Genomic DNA, 23,949 nt, shown 5'->3' on the forward strand with positions numbered 1-23,949 from the left:
TTAGTCAGGATTAATAACCCCTAAAATAAATCGGGTTTGGATGTTATTATTTCCGCACATGTATAGCACTAATCATGCAAAATATTTAAGCAGCTTTTTAGCCGTCAAATCAACAGGGAAACTTGCATAATCTTATGTGCTTGACAGACTGGACCTTAAATGTCTCTAGATGCAATAATAAGTATGGAAAAGATTCATTTTGTGCAGTATTTTCAGCACAAACTGCATCACAAAGTGTTTAATAATAAATAATAGCAGAGAGAAGTATACACAAGGGAGGAATTATATGATTTCAGAGGAGACTTGAAAGGGGATGTTGATGAGGTGGAGGTTTTAAGAATTAAATATTAAAACCCCGCAAGGCTGGTTTTTGGCTGGGAATGATTGTCTTTCTCTGCTGAGAAATAAAGGGGCTTTCTAACCTACCTCCTGGACAAAGATGCCAGGCTTACTGTCAAACTGTTCAGTGGAATCATCACTGTACTTAGAGTCTATTTTTAAGAGAAGGCAAAGGATTGCAATTAGCTAACTACAGCCCTCTCCGATTCCAAACGTCTGCTTTGTCCTCTGCCTCACCTTTCTGTTTATTTACCGCGTAACAACTCCACACGGACTTGGCCCAAGTTCCTGAAGAGCGCGAGGGATGCAGAGGGAGAAGGAGGGCAGCCTGGCGTGGCAGAGCCTCAGCACACAGCCTTCCCCAGAGCCAAGGGCAGCCCGCAGGGCCACGGCAAGGCACTCACAGACATGCCCCGAGGAAAAGGGAAGCGGCTTTCAGCACCAACCCACACTGTTAAATCACGCCATAGTGGGCTTATTTCCTACATTTGGTGGCAGCAAAGTATTCAGGATAATGTTATTGCTACTTGCACAGGTTACTGCCGAAACAAACGACAGAGATGAGAGAGTTAAGTAACAGGGATGGAGAGTGAATCATTAAAAAGTCTTTCCCAGAGTCAGTTCTCTGTTTGGGGGAAGTTATTTCAATTCTGTATCTCGCAAACAACGCGCTGCCTCACTGTGTCCTCTGGAGCCAACTGACTGACATTGTAAGGAGATTTTTAAATAAATGATGTGCAAGAGCAGCTCATGTTTAGCAGACAAAGCCCCGGTCGGCAGCACGCTCTGCGAGCACCGCTGTACCTGTGCTCGGTGCGCCGGGGCCAGGGCAGCGCCCGCTCCCGCCCGGCCATAGCGGAGGTGCGGCCCCATGGACTCCGCTCCGCCCGCGGCACCTGCCTCTGCCGCGCAGGTGAGTGCATCTCCGGAGACCGCTCGCAGAGGAGTTCCCGGGAGAAGGAGAGCTCTACTTAGCGGCAGAGGGGCTCTCCTGCTGCGGAGCTGCCCCCGGCCCGGCTGCCCCTTACCCCGCTCGGCGCGGGGCGGGCTGAGGGAAGGAGGGGACGAGGAGGCGCTCCCGCGCTTTTGGAGACGCACCTGTGGGGAGCGCCCGCCGGGGCGGGAAGTCTCTTATGTAAGGGATGGCGGGGAGCGGGTGAGGGGGACGAGGTGGGGATTGGCTCTGCGGCGGGGCTGATGCGAGGGAGGCAGGAAGGGAGAAAGGGAGAAGTCGCCGGCCCCTCAGCAGGACTGCCGGGGTGAACAGGCAGACCGGCAGCCCCGTCTCTGGCGCGCAGCTTCCCGTGGGCGCCTCAGAGGACGGGCTGGGCTCTCCGCGCTGCCGCCGCGCTCGCTCGCCCGCCCGCCACGGCACATCTCCCATCCCCGCCGGCTGGATGCCGCGGCGGGTCCGTCCAGCCTCCCGCGCCCTGCCCTGGCAGCCCGGCCCCGGCCGGGGCTCGGCGGGCGCCGCGGGTGTCTGAGGGAGTTGTGCGAGAGACCGCGCCGGGCTCCGTGGAGGAGCGGAAGGTGGGTGCCCCCGGCGCCCCACGCTGGCACCAGGCTGAGCGGGGAGGCTCCTCTCTCGCCCTCTCTCCTCCTCCCCGCCCCTGCAGCGCCCTCGCCTCAGCCCTCCCGCTGGCGGCCCCTCCACGCCCCTGTCGCCAGCCCGGCGCGGTGCCCCGCACGCCGCCGCCGCCACCTCCACCCCTCGGTCCTCCTCCTCCTCCTCTTCCTCCTCCTCCTCCTCCTCCCGCGTTCCCTCTCACGCGCACTCCGCTCCACAAGTGCCGCGCGCTCGCTGCTCCGGAGCGGAGCGGGGCCGGGCTGCGGACCCTGCGCGGGGGCTGCGGACCCTGCCCGGCCCGTTCGGGGCTGTCCGTGGTGCTGGAGGCGAGAGCGGGCTGAGCGGACGCCCGGCCCCTGACGGAGCCCCTTTATGTTCAGCTCCTGGCGCAGCGCAGCATCCAGCAGCTCGAGCGGCGGCGGCAGCAGCATCGCTGAGCTGGGGCTGGGAGGCAGAATGGAAGGCTTTATTCGGCTGCTCTTCGGCTACTTGGTGGCGGACCTTCTCACGCTGGTGTGTCGGGCTCAGGAGAAAGCTGGCCAGCAGCTGGGGAGCTTTGTGGTGCTCTCGGGAGGAAACCACTCCAGCCTCGGGGAACAGATAGACCCCTCCGAGCCCCCTCCCACCCCAGACTTCTGCAGGGGCTACTTTGACGTGATGGGGCAGTGGGACCCCCCCTTTAACTGCAGCTCGGGGGAGTTCATCTTCTGCTGTGGCACTTGTGGCTTCAGGTTTTGCTGCAAGTTCAGGAAGACAAGGTTGGATCAAAACACCTGCACAAACTATGAGACGCCGTTGTGGATGAACACTGGGAAGCCTCCTTCCCGCATAGACGACCCTCTACATGACCCTACCAGGGATAAAACCAACCTTATTGTCTACATCATCTGTGGGGTTGTAGCAGTCATGGTGCTGGTGGGGATCTTCACCAAACTAGGGCTGGAGAAGGCACACAGACCCCAGCGGGAGCACATGTCCAGGTAAGGCTGAGTGCCAGGCAGCAGGGTCCCCTTCTCCCCTACCTCCTGCCCAGCCCCTAGAGAGGAGAGAGGAGCCCATGTGTCCCTGCCAAACAAACAACTCCTGCCAGGCAGGCTGCATTCCCCTGCAAGGCGGCTGAGAGAGACCAACTTTGCTGAGCAGAGCTCCTGTGGTGCCCCCAGCCCGGGTTATCACAGAACATGCATATTGAGGAAGACCAGGGATAATTGTGGAGTCTGCTCAGACAGTAGTCCATTTTTATCTGCAGTGCCTGACCCTCTCCCTAACAAGATCCAGCAAGTGTTCCCAGATATACTGTGCATAAATAGAAGAACAAAAAAAATTCTGAAACCAGCAACACTGAATTATAGAAAGCCTGATGCGTTCCCTCTTCCAACTGTTTCAAAGATTGGAAAATGTTTTTACTTCTCAACTGAAGGATGTAAACAAATGCCATCTCACCCTCCCTCTCCAGCTGCAAAATGGTTTTGGCAGGACCTTCCCTACTCCCCCAGCCCTTGCAAGTGTGTGAGCTATTTGTAAAATTTCTAAGCTGTGAAAATGAGTCAGGGTGGAAGGGAAGAGGAAGATACAAAAAGGAAAAGCTATTGTAGAATTTCTTAACATTTTTTCAGTTACTGTCGAGAGGTAAAAAATGGAATGTGAAAGTCTTGTCTCATCCATGCATGTGTGTGTTCTAACTCTGTCTCCACGGTGTAATGGCTGAGTTATATCAAAGAGAACCTCCCCCACCTAGAGTTAGGCATGCTGTGTACCATCTACTCCAGATCCTGGCTGCCTAGTGGTGGATAGGCAGGTGGGCAACTCGGGACAGAGCCCAATGGCTTTAACAACATATTCCAAACCCAGATTGTCACAGCAGTTCAAAATCAAGGCATAACACATTTGTCAACTTTGCAGCCTGTCTGATTGTTTATGCTAATCCCAGGCACATGAAAGTAAAGCAGATGGGGGAAAGGCATTAAAAAAGGCAAACAGATCCATTAAATAGTCTGAATAGATCCCAGCATATTGGGCAACTTAAGTGATGAAATGCAATGAAAGGATACCTTCTACTGGACATGCAGTGTGGCAGAAAGCTTCCTCTTGCCCTGACTGCTAATGGTGTAGCTCACAATCTTTAAAGCTTAGATAAGAATCATCCTTTGAAAGACAGTCCTTTGAAAGACAGTCCAAGAGATCAACTCAACACCTGGAGCCTAATTTTTTACTGAAGTTTCTGCATGACTTTTTGATTAACTGCTTATCCTGAAATGAACAGAGAAAGTCACAGAAATACTCCTGCAAATGCATCACCAGTCCATGAGCTATTATTTGCTATTTATAAACTGGCTGATATGGATACGCTTTTACTACTGAGGAAAAAAGCACATTGCAGAAATTTTAGTCAACAGTGTGTGTCAGTGATACTTCTGCAAAGATGGTTTTTGTTGAGCAAGGTATGATAATCCTTTACACGTTTTGAATATAAGTTGAGAAAAATAATACATGGGTCCCAATTTATTTTTTAAATCTTAATCTACTGAGCTAGTTTGGAAAAAGCTCTCTCTTGCTTCAGTCTCTATAGCGTCTTTGTGCAGGCAAAAAAGAAGGGCTCGCAACAGTCACAAAGCCCAGAACACAGTGAAGTTATAGCCATCCCTGCAAATTATGGTATAAATAGGTCCTGTTTCTGTGAGTAGAAATATTTGCTATCTAAAGTACAGGTGTGAAGTATTCTGAAAGGATATTCTGTCTCAGTTTATGGAAATAGAATTATGGGGGATTGGAAAATCATTCTGATATCCTTCAGTCGTGTATGCATAAAGATTAGGTTTCTGAAGTGGATCTTAGCAAAGGTCATCTGCTACCTTGATTACTTAACAGTGTCTGTGCTTGTACATGAAACTGCTCAAGGCAGGATTATATAGAAACTTGGAAAGTCATGATCACATGGAAAAACAGTCGCCCACTCAGTACACATAATAGCTAGTCATGTTCTGAAAAAGCAGATCTACAGATTTTTTTTTTTTAAAAAACCCCAACATTCTCACCCTCCTATTCCAGTTGTGGGATGGGTTTACCATTAATTTGAAAAGGAATTAGATTTGTAAATCCCTTTGGCAATCTAAAAATATATTCATTGAGTGAAGAATTGAAGTAACCTCTTAGTCCTCAAGTGAGTGTTTAACTGAAATATTCAATTCTAGCTCATTTTACACTACTAATGTTCTGAAAAAAGGCTGAAATGCTTAAGAAATAATTTATCTGCTCAAACAGTTAATAGCACCAACAATTAATATAATATGGAGGCTATGTTCATAGTCACCTTCTTTTATAACATTCATCACAATATCAGAGAAACAAAACAAGAACACCTCCTACGGTTTTTTTCTGTACTGAACCTTATTAATAAGCAGAAGTTTAATGCATCGAGAGTGTTAGGTAGGCCAAATCAAAAGTACTAAGTGTTACTCCATTTTGGCTGCCAGAAAGAAACCCAGAGAATTATTTGTCATCTATTTCCTTAGCTAAGATTGTCTCCTTTCCCTTGCCTAGCCAATGGCTACATGAAACATATGAATGCCCTTCATTTCTATGAACACATTCACCTAGGAAAGGGATGGTACTGCTTGTCAAAAAAGACAGTGCCTAATGGAAACAGATTTTTTTAATGGGGGCTGATTTTTTAAGAAAAATGAACAACTGAGTACAACTGGTGTAAATGATATATTTCCATATTTTTCCATTTACTAAAAATATTTAAAAATATGAACAGAGACTTGACACGTGGGAATAAGAACATTGACTTCTAAATAGGAAGCAAAACTGTGCCACACTTTTTAATTCCTTGCATTATTTCATCTTGCAATCAGTAGATCTTCTGTTCAAGTAAGACAACTTCTTACATACTGGTGTGTTTAAGAGTGGTACAATGTTAATAAAGAAAAGTTTCTTTATTAACTGAGCATAGTTTCTATACAACTGCCTTTCATTAAATTTTGTTTACTACTATACCAAAACAAACCAAGAACACTCCATTAACTTCACTGAATTTTCCTGAAATATTTGACAATGAAAAAAGCATTGTGGAAATGTATTTAATTAGTGAAAACAATCCATAGGAAAAAATTCTGTATTGGGCAAGTCCCTTTAGAAAAGAAGTCAAGACTTGTCCTTTTTTAGAGAGCTTGTTACTTCCTTTTATTTTGAGGAAACTGGCCAGGTATGGCACTGTTGACATTTTCTTTCTGTTGGCACGGAACTCTAAATCTGGAAGATGAAAATTGAGAGGGGAGCACAGTATTAACTCTGCATGGTGTATTTCCTTTTAGACCTCGTATGTTTTGTTTCTCCTCATTTTCAAATTTGTCCCTTGATGTTAAAAGGAGGTAAGTATTCCCTTCAGCTACAGTGTCCAAGACCAAGCAGTAGTAGCAGTACCCAGAGTAGCTCTTCCTTTACGCTCCTGTTTTTGAGGAGAATGGGGAAATCAGATGGTGTAGGAGGGAGCTCTGGCAAAGGGAGGGAATGTGGCAGTGTTGTGCATGAGAGGACACAGATTTGATCTGCCTGCTGAAGCAGACCAGGAGCTTTGTTAGGCATATGAGGGCAGCATGTTCTTGCTGCTTGAGACTACACCAATGGGCCTTCCAGGCTCCATCAGTTCAAGTGGAGAATTCTCTCTCAAAAATGAATAGAATATGAAAAAGCTTTCTTCTCTGTTGCATGGAGGATATTATTCTGTAAATACAACTGCACTTTTGTCTTCTTCTTTAATCCTTGTAAAGAATGTGCAAACAAACCAAGAACTGAAAGGACAATATTTAGAGTCATGCTCTTATGATGTAACTCCTGTTTTTTGAAACAGTGCTTCTGACAGTGTGTTAGCAGCCTTCCAAATATTGTGAACCATCTGAGCTCTTCTTTCTTCCTTCACAAGGAAGAAAGTGCCCAGTGCTGAGCTCAGGAGTGAAGTCTTTTGTTGATCATTCAAAAGACATGTAGTTGGGGCCAAAAATAGCCTGACTTGCCAAAATCCTGAATCCTATGTGTGAAATTATTTCCCTTATGGGTTTTGACCCAGTTTTGGAGGCAAAATATGACAAGTGACCTTTCATGAAATAACCTGTGTTTCAGCTTCTTTCAGCTTGTACCCACAAGGGAAATGCCTGGCTCCACATGCTTTATAACACCTCAAACCAGTATTACATACCCAAAGAGAAAAATCTTATGGCAAGAGAAATGCTGAAGTGTGATACTTGGATAGTTCTGGGCCATGAACTTCTACATAGGTAACACTTCTCTGCTTTTGTAATATGACAGTCAATATCACTGCACAGGTCTTAATGATACTTTTCCCTGATTAGAAGGTTATCTTGCACTTTGCATTTCCTTAAAAAATCATTCAGTGTAACATAGGTGTAGGTAATGACCCTCTGTGTAAGTTTAACATCTCAATGGCACTGACTATAACAATTTCTTCAGATAATTGACAAAATCTAAATGACTCTATTTAGGTGAGACAAATGCATGAAGGTATTATAAAAGTCTCCTGGCCTATGTGGAATTTTTCAAAGCAAACATCTGTTCGAGGATTTTGTCCTGTACTGGGGAACAAGCCTCCCTTTATCCATTTCATTATATGGGCAAATCCCTAAAAGAACAAAATGCAGGTACAGCATTTCCTTTGTACTTCAGTGATACTGAAGCTGCTACACATTTTTAACTTTCTCTGACATCAGTGGAGAATAAGGACATGCTCTCAGTTATATGAGCTATTCTGCCCTGAGAAGATTGTACAGCTTTGGCTAACACAGTATAAACATAGGTGCTGTGTTATTAAAAATAGAACTTGATGGTGAGTAGTTCATCTCTTCTTAATACAGAAGGAGTTGGACAGGTAATTCCTTAAAAACCATTTGAAAAAAGCCATCCTAAAAGATAGCTTAACATTTTTATAGACAGGCAGTAGTTAATCTGCCATCATACACAGTGTTATTTAAAGTCTACAGCAAACAATATTTATCATCAGATTAAGAGCAATGAGGAAAGGATTTCTGAAAATCCACTCTCACAAAGTTGGGAAATACTTAGATCTCACAGTTTTAACTCCCACACTGGAGTAGGATCTTTCATTTACTTTTCTTCCCTTCTCAGAAATGTGTCCAGCTGCCTCTGGAATTAGAATTAATATTTATGTCAATAATTTTCTCTGTATAGAGACGTATTTGCATAAATTGACTGGATATTAATGGTTTTGGTCCCCACTGATTTTAAATTGTTTTGCAATATAATGCTTTCCTTTTGCATAATTTCTACATGTCTTTGTGAGATCTCTTCTGTTGAATTCTTATTATTCTGCTATGTAGGCCAGCTCTGCTATTTCTGCTGTATAAGCACTGCTTCAAATGGGAGCATTACTCTGAATACCATTAATCATTTGGTTACTGTCTTCTGACCTTTTACAGGATCAACAGAGTATTCTCTAACATGTTGATAACAACTGTAACTAATATTTTAATAACATAATGTTAGCCATAAACACAAGAAAACATCAGTATTGTTCAGCTGTGTACCCCAGCAATGTTCCAGCAACCTGAAAGCAAGATCCAGCTCAGGATTTCTCTCTGTAACGTAAATGAAGCTTGCTACTTTTTAATATTTAAAAGTATAGTGCTGCTTGATTGAGAAATCATCATGTCACAGAAGTACAGGAGGAGCTCGATGGCACTTGGCATGGCTTTCACCAATGAGTGTGCTTATTTTTATTTATTTATTAGTTTATAAGCTAGTATTTCTTGATGTAGTATCTGGGACACTGTATATAATTTTGCAGAAAATTAAACTAAACTGGGCATAGTGCCCAGAAAATATGTCTGTACCCTCAAAAAATAGCTCAAGAGGTCTAAAAATTAAAAACAGTAAAACAAAAAGGAGGTAAATAATGGTCCATGATGCATTGACCTGAATAGAAAAGATTTGCATTGAACCCTGAAGACACTGGTAACACATACTACAGCCTTCCTTTGCCTAAGGCAACAGTTTCTGCAGGTGGGCCAATTATTTCCTAGCGCACAGTAGTTCAGCAGGTATCTTGGCACACAGCTAAGGGCTAATCCTGCTCCTATGGAACTCTGGCAAAATAGCACAGACTCACAGACAGAGTTAGATGTTGCCATGCTGGGAGTTTCAGAGCTTAAAACTTCCTCAGTAACTCTGGATCCACAGAGCTGATCCAGGTGTATGTGTTTATCCGTGTGCCTAAGGAGGGACTTACACTCAGCAGGACACTTGACAGTGAAACTGGTCCTTAAACAGTACACCTGTGCAGAATGGGTCTGTCAGACTGCCTGGAGCTCTGCAGAGCAAGCCCACAACCAGCATCAGGCTGGGCCTGGCCTAACTTAGGAACTTTTTGCTTACTCCCTCTTTGCTAGCACAAAGCTTTCATCCTGTTTCTGAACTGGCTTCAAAGGAGCAGCGAGTGTTCCTGTGCAATCTTTGCTCCATGTTAAAGACTAGGACACTCACAGAAATTAGAAAAAGACCTTTTTGATCTCCCCATCTGGATGAGAAATCCTTAAACCCCTGCCCACTGGATTTCTGCATGGAAGATATATGACTTTTCAACTTGAGTGACATTTTTGAATGAAAATTGTGAAGACCACTGTGTTGTGTGTGTTAGTTGCAAATGCATGTGTTAGAATTTCCTTTGTCAGGCCCTGTTGGTAATCTTGGTGTGAAGATAAGCAGTTTGTGAAAGGTGTAGACATGGGCTAGGTGCTGAGCTGCTCAGCTTAACCAAGATGGCAGTAATGTTACTGAGCACATGCAGTGGCAGAACTCTACAAGTCTCAAGGAGATTAAATTATGTTTCTCCAAAGCCAAGACACCTAAAGAACTTAATGTGTTTGTGTGTTTTACTTCTAGCACACTAGACAACCTAAAAAGAGCCTTAGGTGTGAAGTCTCACAATGAATTTACTTCCCTGCATTTACTGTGAAGGGAGCTGGTTTCTCCAGCAGACATTATGATCGACTGCATCTCAAACTGAAATAGATCTTGGCACATATTGTTAACGTCTTAGAGACTTTGCAGATTCATTCTGGTTTTGTTTGGTTTTCAGGGCTCTTGCTGATGTTATGCGACCTCAAGGTCCTTGTACAACAGACCATATGGAAAGAGATCTAAATATTGTAGTACACGTACAACATTATGAAAACATGGAGACGAGACCTCCTCCAAATAACTTACGTAAGTTGCGTTTTAACTTTATCAATATCTGGAATGCTGGCACTGAAATGAGCACTATGAAACTAATATTGTTGAATGTCAAATGAAGATCAACAGTACCTGGGTTCTTGCAAATTATAAATACTCGTTATCTCAGAATCAGAAATATTTATTTTCCTAGTACAGATTATTGCAACACAAAGAGAAATAAATTTTGAATAGGAAAATTGAAAATTAGCTATTACATTTAGTTTTAATTAATTTTCTTGGTTGACTAATATTGGGTTTGTATCTTTGTCTTCTTCTACCTGTTGTTTTTGCTCAGCTAATCAACCTTTGCCTTATTCTGTGTTTTGTTATACCAAAATACAAACTGTTGTGGTTACAGCAAACTTAACATGTTTCATAGGGCTGTAACATCCAGTAGCAAAGTGGTCTCATTAGGCTGTTAGATCATATCCACTAGTAAAATAATTAAATACTTCTCTGGATAGCATCAAGTTGTATGTGGTTTTCATTTTCTCAAGGGAAAGATGAGGAGATTATTATTTTAAGTTTTTCATAATATTTTTATTCTGTACCTGCTATTACATGTTTATATTATTGAAGGCAAGAAAAAAGTCCACCTTGGAGCTTCAGAGGAGATATGGTGACATTTCAAGTGGTTCTGAAGTCCTAGACAACCTATTTCTCAGTCTGTATTAGAGCACAGTACAGATCTTTCTCATGCTCAGATACATATTCCTCTTGTGATGAACAATGCCACTGCAAATTTAATTTGGATGTATCTTTATGTAACTTATATTCAACCATATCTTAAAAAGATATATATATACATGCTTTAATTATAGATATATTTACAAAATCAAGTTCAATATATTTATAAAATAAAAAGGTATTGTTCCGGAAAGTTTAGATTGTTAGGCAGCAGGTGGCTTTATTCAGTGCTGAAGATCAGTGTAGATGTGCATTTTACTGCAAATATACTTTTACTGCATCGGTATTTGCATTTTGAAACATTTAACGTATGTGCACTCCTCTTTTCCTTACTATAGAAAGAAAATTTGCTTATATTTGGAGATTTATCTGGACTGCATTGTGCAGTTGTTGGTGCTTTCTTTTTGTGGAAGGGTGTGAAGACAATGGGAGAAGGAGCAGATCCACATGCTGCCTGCACTCCTGCTTTGTGGGAGATGCTGATGGCCTTTCCTTATGTGCATCCTTACAGAGTAATGGGAGAGAATTAAAGCTGTGCCCTGGAATAAAGGTACCACATACAGGGAGATGTGACTCCTCATCTGTCTGCCCTGCTCTCCAGCAAAGTGTTTCCACCTGGGGCTGTACAGATGTACAGTGCAGAGAGGGAAGCACACACCCTACCTGTGTAAAAACACCACTTCTGGAGGGGAACCTAGGCTGCTCCCTCAGACAGAGGTGCTCTAACACCCTGCAGCTGAGGTGCTTGACTTCTGAAGGGAGGATGGGAATACGCACTGCATCTCTTTGCTCTGTGTATCAGCTCCTTGCTGATGTCTGATCCTTCCCATGGCCACGTTTGCAAGAATAGTACCAAATAGTAATGAAGTTTGGTTCCATTATTTTCTTTCACATGTGAAGTGTTTATTCAGAATCCCAGTCAATGAAGGAGCCAGAAAGTAAAGAGGTTCTTGCTGCATTGATTTTATCTAGATTTTTGTAATGATCACACTGATATTTTGCTTAAAACTCTTTGTATATACTACAATATACAACATAACACAGGAAGCCTTTAAACTCATTGTTTCTTGGATTTGAATTCAGATTTAAACCTTGCTTCTAGGAACTCTTGCATATAAATGCTACTCAGGGCCTCATAGTTACTACATCAAGGAAGAAAAAATTCATACATTTAATAGGATGTTGGTTTGTGCTGACCCCAGACATCCAAACCACCTCTGTCTCAGAATATGGCCCTCTGGCACAGATGGAAGAATGATATGGGAAGCAGTTCTTGCACCACTGCAATTTACAACACCGAAGCATTGCTGCTACTTTTGAGCTGTCCTAATCCTTTGGGTCATGTATAGGGGTAGTCCCAACAAGGCTTCATATGCTTCTCAGGCATTCCTGCTACAGAAGGAAACCTCAGAAGCCAGCAGCTCTGATGGTAATTGTTTCAGCCTTTAATCAACTTTATGCATTAAGTCAATAATTTTAGATTGTTCAGCTCAAGGCTTCAAGTGGTGAAATTACTCAAGGCATTCTATAACCAATATTGTGTACATTTACTTCATAGCAAGTGGATTGTTGTTCCGTATTTGTTGACATTTTATTCTCATAAATTCATGTAAAACATGACTAAATGACCGGCTAGAATTAGCCAGAACATCAAAAGTGATTGAAATCTGTTGAAAACATGCATTTGTGGCATAGGAAAAAGATCTTTATATAAAGACAAAATTATTAAGACAAATTTTCGAAGGTCAGTATCTTAGCAAATCATAATTTTATAGTGAAGTTCTGAAACACTGCAAGAGTGGATATTACACACAGAAACTTTGGCAGTGACGCATTACCTACTACCAATGCTGGAAAAGTGACCGGCTTTTTCGGGGTACTTTTAAATAAGCAAATAAACCAGACTGAATCACAGGTTTCACAGAAATTCTATTCCAGATCTTTACTTATAATTAAATAGTGTAAAATTATTGCATCATAAACTTTAATATGCATTTTTAAAGTTTTTTAAGTTACCACTTTCTATCTACTTGCCATCTCATAATGAGACAAATATTTGAGACTGATGTACTTTTCACATTGCTCCATAAATATGAAGATGGGAGGAAGAATTTCTTAGGCATTACATACCCCTTCCATACTGTGTCTTTCAGAATACTGAAGACAAGCTCTTAAAGGCCAGACACTATTAAAAGTGTTCTAATTTCAATGTTCATTTGCTCTTTCTGTCCTCCCGAAAACATTTTGCTGATGTTGCCAACATGTTCTGAAAGTATTTTGTGAAGGGAAGCTCTTTTGTCAAAATGACAAACTTCACATGATCTCTCTGACACTGAAAATGAGTGTGTTTCTGTTTCTGGACTGTTTGTTACCAGAGGACAAGGATTTTCTCTGGTGCCTGCAGCTATTTGCCAAAACTCGCAGGCCAGTGGAAGGCCAAAAGCTCTTTTCAGAGTCTTGCAGTTTACTTTGTTTCTTGTCCCTGTGTTTTTGATATTCAGAAAAGAACAGGCATTTTGGACGTTCCTGAAAAACACAGGTTTTTTCTTTGTGAATCCATGTGAATCCAGACAACCTAGATGATTTTTAGTAAAAGCTGTTTTGTCCTTAGTGGTTGTTGTCATAATTTCCTTCCAGTACTGTGCTTTCCTTAGGACTGCTTTTCTGTTATTCCCCTTCATTCATACACATTAGAATGCAGGGGTGCTTTGTAAACAAGCAGCGGATTTCTATTACAAAGTGTAGCATTCAAGTCTTCTAACATGAGATGTTAAATAAAATAAAGTAAAAAAGTTATGTTAAAAACAACAAACCAAAAGCAAACCTTACTGCAGAATTTGAGTTCTTGTGTTCATCTCTGACTTTCAGGAAACTTAAGAGAGCAGCAGCATTCCAGGTATTCTTTTCTCTTCTTGTTTTGGGTTTTTTTTTGGTTGTGTTTTTTTTTTTCCTACTTATTGTGTTAGACGTAAGGGATTTATTTAACTTGTTGGGATTATAACAGTGATGGAGTGGGAGTTAGGAGGCTTCATAGCTACATCCTCATTTCTGAAACGTGATTACTGCTATTATTTCTGATTCATGAGCTATGATAACACAGTGAAAAAGTACTTCAGGTTGGTGCAATTCACAGTCACTTTTCCCTAATGATCAGTAAAAGCTCTGTTACTCTTTCCCAATAACCAGCCTTGCACTAGTAAATTTAAACAATTTATGCAGGCTCCCAAGATAAAGGTGACTTTAAAAGAAAGCCAGTTATGTAAGATTAAGGAGGTTTTAAGATGAAAAGTGCTAGCTTTTAGTTAGTTTGACATGTATGAATTATTTCTTTATTTTGCATTTAACTATTAAAAAATGGATTTTAAACACACGATTTAAAGAAGGAAATGTTTCACTGTTTCAAATGGCCAGCTTTAATACTGGCTAAAGATTTGCAGCACGTTATTAAAATGACCTTTTAAAAAATACATTCAATGTTGTGTTTGCTGCTGCATTTGATTGTCAGTTGTCCTGGATACTGACTCACAACAAATGCTAATGCTGAAAACAAAGCTATACTATCTCCATAACTGGTGCCTTATGATAAGTTAACTTTTGTTTTTTCTTTATTTCTGTGTTGAGACAGTAGGCATTTAAATAGGAGGGTATTTTTTTAAGTCCTTGTACATTAGAATAAAAATTCTGTATTGCCTATCCCTGTTCATCTCCCCATTCCTGCACATAGCTCAGTCTGTGTTTTCCAGTGACAGGAACTGTCACTAGTTTGACACTGTGAAAATAGTTAGAATTTGCAAGAATATTTTGCAGTCTTTCATCACTAGTGAATAAGCTTTATTTTTGTTGTTGCCTTTGGCAAACTAATTATTTTTATTTTTAACATACATAACGTGTTTAAATCAGATGATTCATTGTCTTGCATTGCCTAAATGTAATTCCTACCATTGGTCATTGGAAATAAGCACAGAGGCTTACTGAGAAACATTAGTAAAGAGAAGTACTGTTCAAAATGTAAAGCTCATGGAGCATATCAAAACATGAGAACTAATTTGCGTACACAGTAACTGTTGGACAATTAATTGCATGATATTGAAGAAGTGGTTGTTGGGGGTGTGCAGCATTACTGTAACATTGTGTTTCTGGTGACCAGAGCCTTGAAATTCCACCAAACCCTTGTTTGGACAGAGGGCTGCAAAATCCAAAGCACTGAGCAAACGGCATTGTTCAGCCCCTTTGGTGTCTGGGTTGTTTTATTACAGTGAAATGCTTTTTTAGGCCTGGCTTTGTGCATGGGTCTAGCCCAGGGGAATTGCACTATTTTCTTCATAAACTTTAATTGGCTGTTAATCTGCTCGCTTAGAAGGGCAAGAGACTGAAAAGTTGAGCTGTGTAGACAGGGCCTTGTTCTATGAGTAGAAAGATAGACAACACTAATAAGTTTTCAGCCAAGAAAAAGATAGTTTGAGCAGATTGACAGAAGGAATGAAGAAGTCCTGTGGATGGAGTGCTCCAAGACAGTGAAGAATGAGGGAGAATAAACTGGCCGTCTTAACTGGAGGATGTCCTTAGTTCACAAGAGTCTACAGTGCTGTGACAGAGGGGACTGTAGCCAGCAATACTGGGAACTTGCTTCCATTCAAAACCTTATTCTTCACTGCCAGTGTGCAAAAACCCATTTTACTGGGGTTTCTGTGATCTATACAGGAAACACCTGAACACTATTTAAAAAAATCTGATAATTTAGATTACATTCCAGAGCTAAACACAAGTTAACTTTCAGTTAACCCTGGGAAAGAGCTACTTATGGCATTCTGATTGTAATATACAACTAAGAGGACAAAGTCCACGTTTAAGTGATACATCTTACAAACTAATCATCCAAGTAAGAGCCCACATTACTATCACCAGCCATGTCAAAAGAAATATTGTATAATAAAATATAAGTTCTGTTTGAGGTTAGAAGCTGCAAGCTGCTTTGTCACAGCTATGTTGAGACCTTTTTAAACCTTTAAATTAATTCCTACATACTGACTTAAACTGAAATCTTACTACAAGTAGAACTTCAAAGCATTAACAAATTAGTGATAGAATTTTTGTTAATATAACTACAGCTATAGCAATGCATTCCAGATATCCAGAGCTCCCATGCTGGAAAAATAATTTCCTGTATAAATGTAGAGTCTGAAAAGCCATTCCTCTTGCTACTCAGGCACTGGAAGACAGTAACATTTAATCAATTCTGAATATGTGTTTAGCCTCACAATCATTAATATAAAATGTTTCTAATTTACATTCAGATTTTAATTCAGATGCATGATGGCTGATTTAGGAGAAGATGCTCTGCAACTTCTTGAAACACCAAAGAATATTTTCAAAGAAGTTATTTACAACCTGAGAATGAGAGATTCTGGGGTTGTTTAGGAAAGACAAAAAGTAAAACAAATGAAATATCTCATTTGTCATTGACTGTTGGTAGATTTCATCAATTAAATTTTTAAAAATCAGGATGATTTAGAAAATGTTACTCTATATCATACGCAATATCTATTTATTTATAACTACGCCAGTCTTCACTAAGTGTGCTATGTCAGAACTCTAGCAGTGCTCCCACCAAACAGTTAATTCCATGCCTTTGGAATCATCCTGTTTGCTTAAGCTGGCAAATGAAAAAAAAAAATGGAAAGCAAAAGCAACAGTAAACATAAAATTTTGCGTGAACAGGACTAAGGAATTGGGTTTGTAATCAAATCAAACTGTGAACTTAACATCATTCCATATGTTCAGTGGGTCTCTTCTTTGTTCTAAAATATTTCTTGTTAAGAGTTTATTGGATACTCTGTGAGACTATTACGGATCCTGCATGCAATTTTAGGTTTGAGTTGTATTGGCTAGGCATATAAGGATTTCCATTAGAACTGCACAGTGAAGTTTTTGCTCCATCTTTCTTCATTTATTGTACAATAAGAACAATGAGATTGGATTACTGCCTTGCATCCTATAATTTACTTCTATTCAGCTTTTAATTCAGAGAAATCATTTGACATATCTTAATAAACATATTCCTCAATGTAAAATGTATTTGGGAGAAATACAGTCAGTCACTGACATTATCCTTTAGTGGCAAGAATTAACATTATGGTAATCAAAATATTAAGAATATATTTTTGCATTTTATACTGCAGTTAAAAGGCGGAATGATTATTTAATAAAATAAAAGTATTGGTATGACAGAAGAGAGCATTGCTGTATCAGACTATTATATAGCAGCTTTGAGTCACACACCAGCAGACTTCAATAGCACATCTGAAGGATGAGAATCATTTTGCTGTCATTGGGGTGCAGAGCTGTACTTTGAAATGTTGCCCAATGGTACAGGGATGTATTTACCATCTACAAGATGAAAAGTTCAGTATCTTTGGAAAACAGTGAGGTGTTTCCCTTGTGATTTCAATTTTGCTTTGCAATCTAAATTTTACTTAATGAATTTGATTAATGAGGTGCTATTTCTATCATATACTACTGACTTTAATATCTAAGATTGTATTTTGTCTTCAGACAGGCACACCAAATAACAGTATTCTCAATGCTGAATAACTTCCAGTGCCAAATATTCCCACTATTAACCACAACTGTCAGCAATATCAATCATCAGTGCTTCAAGCCTGTTGTAATCTTTCATGTCACTGGGATTCTTGATGTTAAAAACTAGTACAGAAAACACTGCCAAACTAATAGGAATCATGTTTTGGAAAAAACCCACAAGCCATCAACACAACCTTTTTATGATTGTATTCTGCCAGATTTGTGCTCATCAAAATGAAGAAGGATAGAGTCTGATACACCTTATTTTTTAATATGGTAAGAGTCACCTCACTGAAAGGCAAACAAAAAGTACCTTTTGCTTTTGTTGGTTTACCTTCACACAAGCTCTGCTTGCCTTTTTCATGCCAAAACAATATTGTTTTTCACTGTTGACTTAGAGCTTAATAATCTCTCTAAATCCTTGAACTCCCACCCTCATTTTGTCTCAAAAGTCACAGATTTGTAACAAAAACTGACAAAACGTAAATTCACAAATAGATCAGTTCTGTTCACATATTCAGGTGCAAGCATTAACCATTATTAACTGGTATATTCACAGCTATAAAGACATTTTTTATCACTCTGGCTGTACAAAACTTTGATACTGTATTTTAGACGTTAAAATACTCTCATCAGAAATGTAACATTCTGTAAAATCAATTCCCTCCTAATTTTTCAATCAGTTATCCCAGCTTTGCCAAGCAGAATCTGTGCAGTGGTTACACAATAAAGAAGAAGAGGTTGGCTGCATACATTAAAAAGCTTATGAATACACATCCCAATATTATGAGGCAATTGTGAGATGCTACTCAGGGAGAGACTTGCCCCAACTTCAATCTATAGTTTCTATCATAAATGATTTTCAGTACTTTGTTCTATGTCCTCTGCTTTACATTATAAATTTCCTTGAAATGTACATATTGGCTCTGATTCCAGTTTTATTATCGTAAGATAAAGTCAAGAAGGGAACTGAGTGTGTTGAATATTTATGAACTAACTTTTTTGTTGATTTTTATAATAGAAAAAATAGTTGGAAAAGTCTCTGGAACCATGCTACAAAACTGCATTGATAATCATTCCCAGATGATTCCAATGTGGATTTTAATTTAATCTTGAATTTTTAGTTATCACATCTAAATAGCTTTTAAGATTCCTTCAGTAACATAATTTTGGTTTCAGCTCATACATTTAAGCGACATGTCTGTACACCCAAGCTTAAGGCTGCAACTACACTTCTGAATCTGTAATGAATTTGCAACATAATCCAAAATAATCCAATTGCCTTTTACCATTCACTCCTTGTCAATTAGAGGAAATGCACATTTGAGAAGCAGCTATCTATACACACCCATGAGCATACACAAAAGAGAATGTACATAACAAAGTTTGGACATTATTGGAGTCAGCGCTTGTTTAGCTGGAAGTGTCCACAATAAACTCTCAAAACCAGCAGTTTTTACCCTTTTCATTGTTAGTTCACACAACACCAGCCAAGAGAAAAAAACCCCAGCCTTTGCCATGTAGACACTTTCTCTTCAAGGGCTAATTTGATCACTTTTGAACTGCTTTATTATTTTCTCTCACCACATTCTCCACACATACTAAACCTTGGGCTTCCTATTGCTGTCCCTTTTGCTGGCTGTAATGAGCTGGTCCTCTGTGCCTACAAACCCTGTTTGATGATGCTGGACTGGATTGTTTTAGGAAGCCTGCAGTCAGCCATTCTGGACAACACAGCAAAGAATGCCACGACACAGAGAGGTGCAGTGAATGCCCGCCAGCATTTCATTTATCAGCAGGGCACTGCGACCAACAATTCCAGCCCTGGAGTACAGAATGGTCGTGGGTGTGTGGGTGTGACTCTGAGGCAAGGGTAGGAGCAGTTTCTGAGCCTTGCAACAAAAACAGGATCTTGGCAGTTCTTGAGTAATGGCCAGTTTAAGCCAATTAGATGAAATTCTGATTGGTCAAAAGTCCTAGCAAAGCTCTCAGCTTTAATGGCTCAGGGATTTTACCCAGGGGTGCTGCAAATTCAACTTAGGACCTCATATATACTTTATTGAGGGGAACTGTGTTTTTGTTGTTAATCTGGAGTAAGAGAGATAAAGGGATATGCAGGAAGTTTACTCTTACAGCTTTGCAAAAAAAAAAAAAAAAAAAAAAGCACAGCTTAAAGCGGCTGTAGTTTGAACAACTGTTGTCACCCCCAGCGGGCAGAACAGGCCATCTTGTGCTGATACTGAATCCACAACCACTGAACCCTGGCACAAAACAGAATCACAGGTGACAGCTTTCACTTATGTAAATGGTAGGAAATTTTTCTGCAATGTTGTGCGAGTAGGGCACTGAGCACAGTGGATTTGTTTCACAAAGGCCACTCCAACTATTGAGGGGTCCAAGTGAACATGTTTGCAATGGGGTGTTGGCCAAGAACAGCCCAACTGATTCTGCTGCTCTGGCATGGGGGGTTTGGCCATGTGAAACAAAGTGCTCATATCTTCAAAAGCAAATTAATAGATGAATTCTTGTGTTAAAAAGAATGAGATGGTATTTTATAAAAAGCTTCCAAAAGTAAATGTGCTTTTTTTCTAAAAGCTGTGCTCTGTCTCATCAAATGACTAACTCTAGTTTAAAGAGTACCTTTTGCATTTATAATAATGGTTTAAACTATTTCTCATTTTTTCAAAGCTGTAAGTTTGGAAAACTGCATTCCTCCCATAGTAATCCAGATTCTTGTTAAATTTTCAAGTTAATTTCTGAACAGACACTGATTTTATGAGGAAACATTCCTTATCATTCATGAAAAACAAACCTGACCATCACTTTGGTTAGAACAGTTTCAAGTTGCTAGTCATAGCTCTGTAATGAAATTGCCATTAAATGCTTGACATAGTTAAATGAACTCCTATAAGATTTTTTTTAATCCAAATTACTTACATTAATGATTAATAACTTATTTCCCACCATTTTAACACTTTTTTTTCTCGGATTCTTGTTTTTCCTCTTTGCTAAAGGACCTCCACTTAAGAAAAGAGGTCTGTGAAAAGGAATGATTTCTCTCAGAAACAATTAGCCCCAGAAAAGATCTTCAAGAGTCCATAGAAAATCAGAAGGAATAAGATATTTGCAGAGGATTTCTTCCTAAATGTTTAAGTAAAATAAAGGTCTCTTTAAGACCTATAATGGCAAAATTCACTCATAAAGCCATCTCTTTAGTATGTTTCTGGAATTAATCTTGTGTCTACAGGTTTTGCATCAAAGTCAGTAAACTCAAATTTTACCTTAACCATGCATAGGTATGATTGTGGTGATAGAGAAACCAGGCACTAAGTCAGGATAAAAATGTTTATAGCAAAACCAGTAGCAGATTCCACAAACTTCTGAATCTTTAAGAATATTAAAAGTAAAATTATTTATGCTTCTTTGAAAATGTCCAAATTTTTGCAGGTACAGAGGATAAGCATATAGAATACAATTTATACTATTAACCTGTCTCCTTTCTACAATTTTTTTCATTATAGTAATAATTTTATGCACTCATGTAATAATTAGATAACTATTTTTTTTTCTGACTGTGATCCTATGCCTCTTATAACAAGGTCTAAATAACTATGCAAATATATTAGGCTTATTTCCTCTCAGAGTAAGAAAATTACAGTAAAGAACAGCAGTGCTGCAGGGTTCCTTTCAAACATATACAAATGACACACTTTATAACATGATGATCTTGTATTGTCTTAATCTAGCATTTTAGAGCCATTAACATTTACTTGTGAAAATCTGCTTTGAAATATTTATTTGCAAGCTACACTTTATTTCCTAGGTGACACCTTTTCTATCATTTCTACTAGCATAGAGAGATAGATGAAGATGTTTCTGGAACCAGAGACACAGAACTAGAGCTAAGCTGCAAAGTGTGAATCACCTACCTGCCCTATGCATAAGAAAAGATTTTCAGTTTTTATAAGCATCAAAATCACCCAAACATTTTTAGAAAGGAAGACAAGTGGTCCATGAAAATCTGGTCTCTGTAACTTAGTGCTTTACTCTGCTGAAATTGTCCACTGGAATAACATTAAAGTTTCCCTTTCCTCTTTACCACCTCTCTTGTCTGCTCATCAGGAAGAGGGAGGATTGCACCTTGTCCCTCCAGCCCCTCTGCATCTTAATAACCCACATGCAGTACCTTAGGTTCCTCCTGTGTTCCTTGATTTTGTTTGGCCAAAGAATAATCTCTGACTTTTTCAGAGTTGCCCATCCTGGGATACATATCCTGACTGATCAGCAAGCAGAACAAACCAAGCAAATGACTATAAAGTTTGTGGTTCAGCCTTTTGTCTCCATTCAGCCATTTGTTTTCCTAACACCTGTAGAAACATCTCATTCTTGAGATCTCAATAACACCAAAAAGGGCAAAGGAGTTAAAAGCTGCTAGAGGGAGTAGCAGATAGCTAGACAAAATAAAAATTCCATTACCCTTGTTCTCTTTTAAGAACAATAAACCTTGAGTTATTTACTGAGTGCAATAAAATGCTGCAGGGCATTGTTAGCACAAAGTTTGGATCCATAAATCACATAAGTATTGTGATGCTGCTCTGAGAGTCTGTAATCATAAAATAGTGAGATCCAGTCATCAAAGGTTGGGAATGCCAGGAAAACAAGAAAAGAAGGGTAGAATAATCTACAGCACATCCTATTCCCCAGGGATCAAAGAACTTTCTTCTCAGAAACAGACCAGCCTGGTTTGTAGTGTCTAGATTAATTGTCTAGGAAAGTCTGAAAGAAGTCAGTATATGTCAGAAGGACAGATCATGGCGGAAAATACAAGCTCAAAACTTGGCAGATGGTTTATTAGCTGCTAATTATTCCTATTTCTACTTTACATGATATTAAGTGTGTGCTAGAAGCTTCCAAGTGGAAAATCCACACAATAGTTAATGGAGTTCAAAAGCTGCATTAATCGTCCTTTATGGCTTGTGACACTCTTGGGAAGGAAGGTACTGCACAGCTTTAAGGATGCAAAGGTGTTAAGCAACCTGAGGCTAACTAGAAAATAACAAAGGACAAAGCCCTAAGTGCGTATTTTCCTGTGGGAAATCTGTGTTTGTAGAAATGGATTAACTTCCCCCATATACCTGTAGTCTATTTAGAGTTTGAGATCAGTGCCCCCTGCAAGTTGGTGACCATGAGCTGGTAACTTTCAGAATACTCTTCTCAAAGAGAACCTGACAAGTCTTGTCAACTTGGAAGGAATTAACCGAAGAGGAATAATTTAATCTAAATTATCACCCTAGTAAATTAAAACTAGAACATATGAATGTCATAGTCCAACATCACATGCATGACTGAATCCTGGCAGTCAGTATGTCATGATCAATACTCCATCTGAAGAATCTTTCTGAACTATTCTCATAGTAACTTGCAGCCATGGATTTCCCTAGACTTGACCTGTGTGAGTTAATTGTGAGCAGCATGCAGGCTGCTTGCTCCGTCCTGTGGATTTGCTATCAGTGAAAGCTCCTAACTCTCATTCTCACCAGCTGTCCCCTGACTAAGATGTGGAGAGCTTTTTTATGTTGTACACAGGACTAAAAAAGGTACATCATTCTTAGGTTGAAACAGTTCCTGACACCCCCTCCATATAAGATATGACAAGGCCTTACAGAGCTGTAGCCATTTAAGCAAACCTGAGCTTTTTTCCACTCTGCCTGCCTGCAAGCTGAATACCTCTGAGCATCAGATTATCTTTGTGCTTCCAATTGTAGAACAGTGTTGCAGAAGCCAGTGCAGAGCTGGCTGTGGTCCAGCATTACAGCATTATCATATTTATGCTCAGATATCTACAACTGGCTTGCACAGATTGCTGCTGCCACTGCTGTCTGAAGTGGTGCGCACTGCTATCACTACCAGTCAGAGCAAACGAGGGTTGGCAAACTGCAGGATCCAATATCAGCAAGCCTGGCAGATCCAATTCACGAATGAGGATCAGCACAGCCTTAACATAAAGAAATGCCAGATGAAAAGGTAAATTGCTCAGAGCGGATGTATTGAACATATGAGATGAGAGAAGCTGTCAAAGGAAGATGACAATGAAGAGCCACGTTTCACAAAGATGATGTCAGAAGGCACACACAGAGAGTGGGTTCTATTTAAGATGTTCCAGAGACTGTTTTTAAAAAAGGATTCAAAATTTCAGAACCTGGTAGTGTGGGGAACACCTGGAGCAGCCTACATAGCCCACTGAACTTTCAGAACAGAGAGCTGTATCTGCAGAATGCTCATTGTCCACATAGGTAAAATTACCTGGACTGGATTCTGACCCTGTATCAACTTAACTCATTCAGTAGAGGTTAGGATAATAACCATATTATAGTTTTCATTTTAAGCCACAGTTCGATAATATCAGAAAATGAGTAAGCAAAATTAAGCCTGAAGAGCAGTGTCATCATACATACAATGTAATGATAACTTAATGACTTACCCAGCAGGCCAGGCAAAGTCATTCTCTGCACCCCACAGAGTATCTCGTG

At 40.1% G+C, this 23,949-nt stretch overlaps 1 protein-coding gene across 3 annotated transcripts in view; it reads left to right on the top strand.

Moving 5' to 3' along the window:
* The first annotated feature begins 1,116 nt into the window (after positions 1-1,116).
* Positions 1,117-23,949, top strand: part of SHISA9 (shisa family member 9) — a 181,495-nt gene continuing 158,662 nt past the window's right edge. The window contains exons 1-3 of one of the 3 annotated variants that reach the window (XM_032126223.1): positions 1,117-1,252; positions 2,287-2,886; positions 10,017-10,144. In XM_032126223.1, coding sequence (XP_031982114.1) covers positions 2,363-2,886; positions 10,017-10,144 — 652 coding nt within the window. In that variant the 5' untranslated portion in view covers positions 1,117-1,252; positions 2,287-2,362. The other 2 variants (XM_032126222.1, XM_032126221.1) reach the window with 2 other exon arrangements.

Source organism: Corvus moneduloides, chromosome 16 (assembly GCF_009650955.1).
Source record: "Corvus moneduloides isolate bCorMon1 chromosome 16, bCorMon1.pri, whole genome shotgun sequence".
Taxonomy (NCBI): Eukaryota; Metazoa; Chordata; class Aves; order Passeriformes; family Corvidae; genus Corvus; species Corvus moneduloides.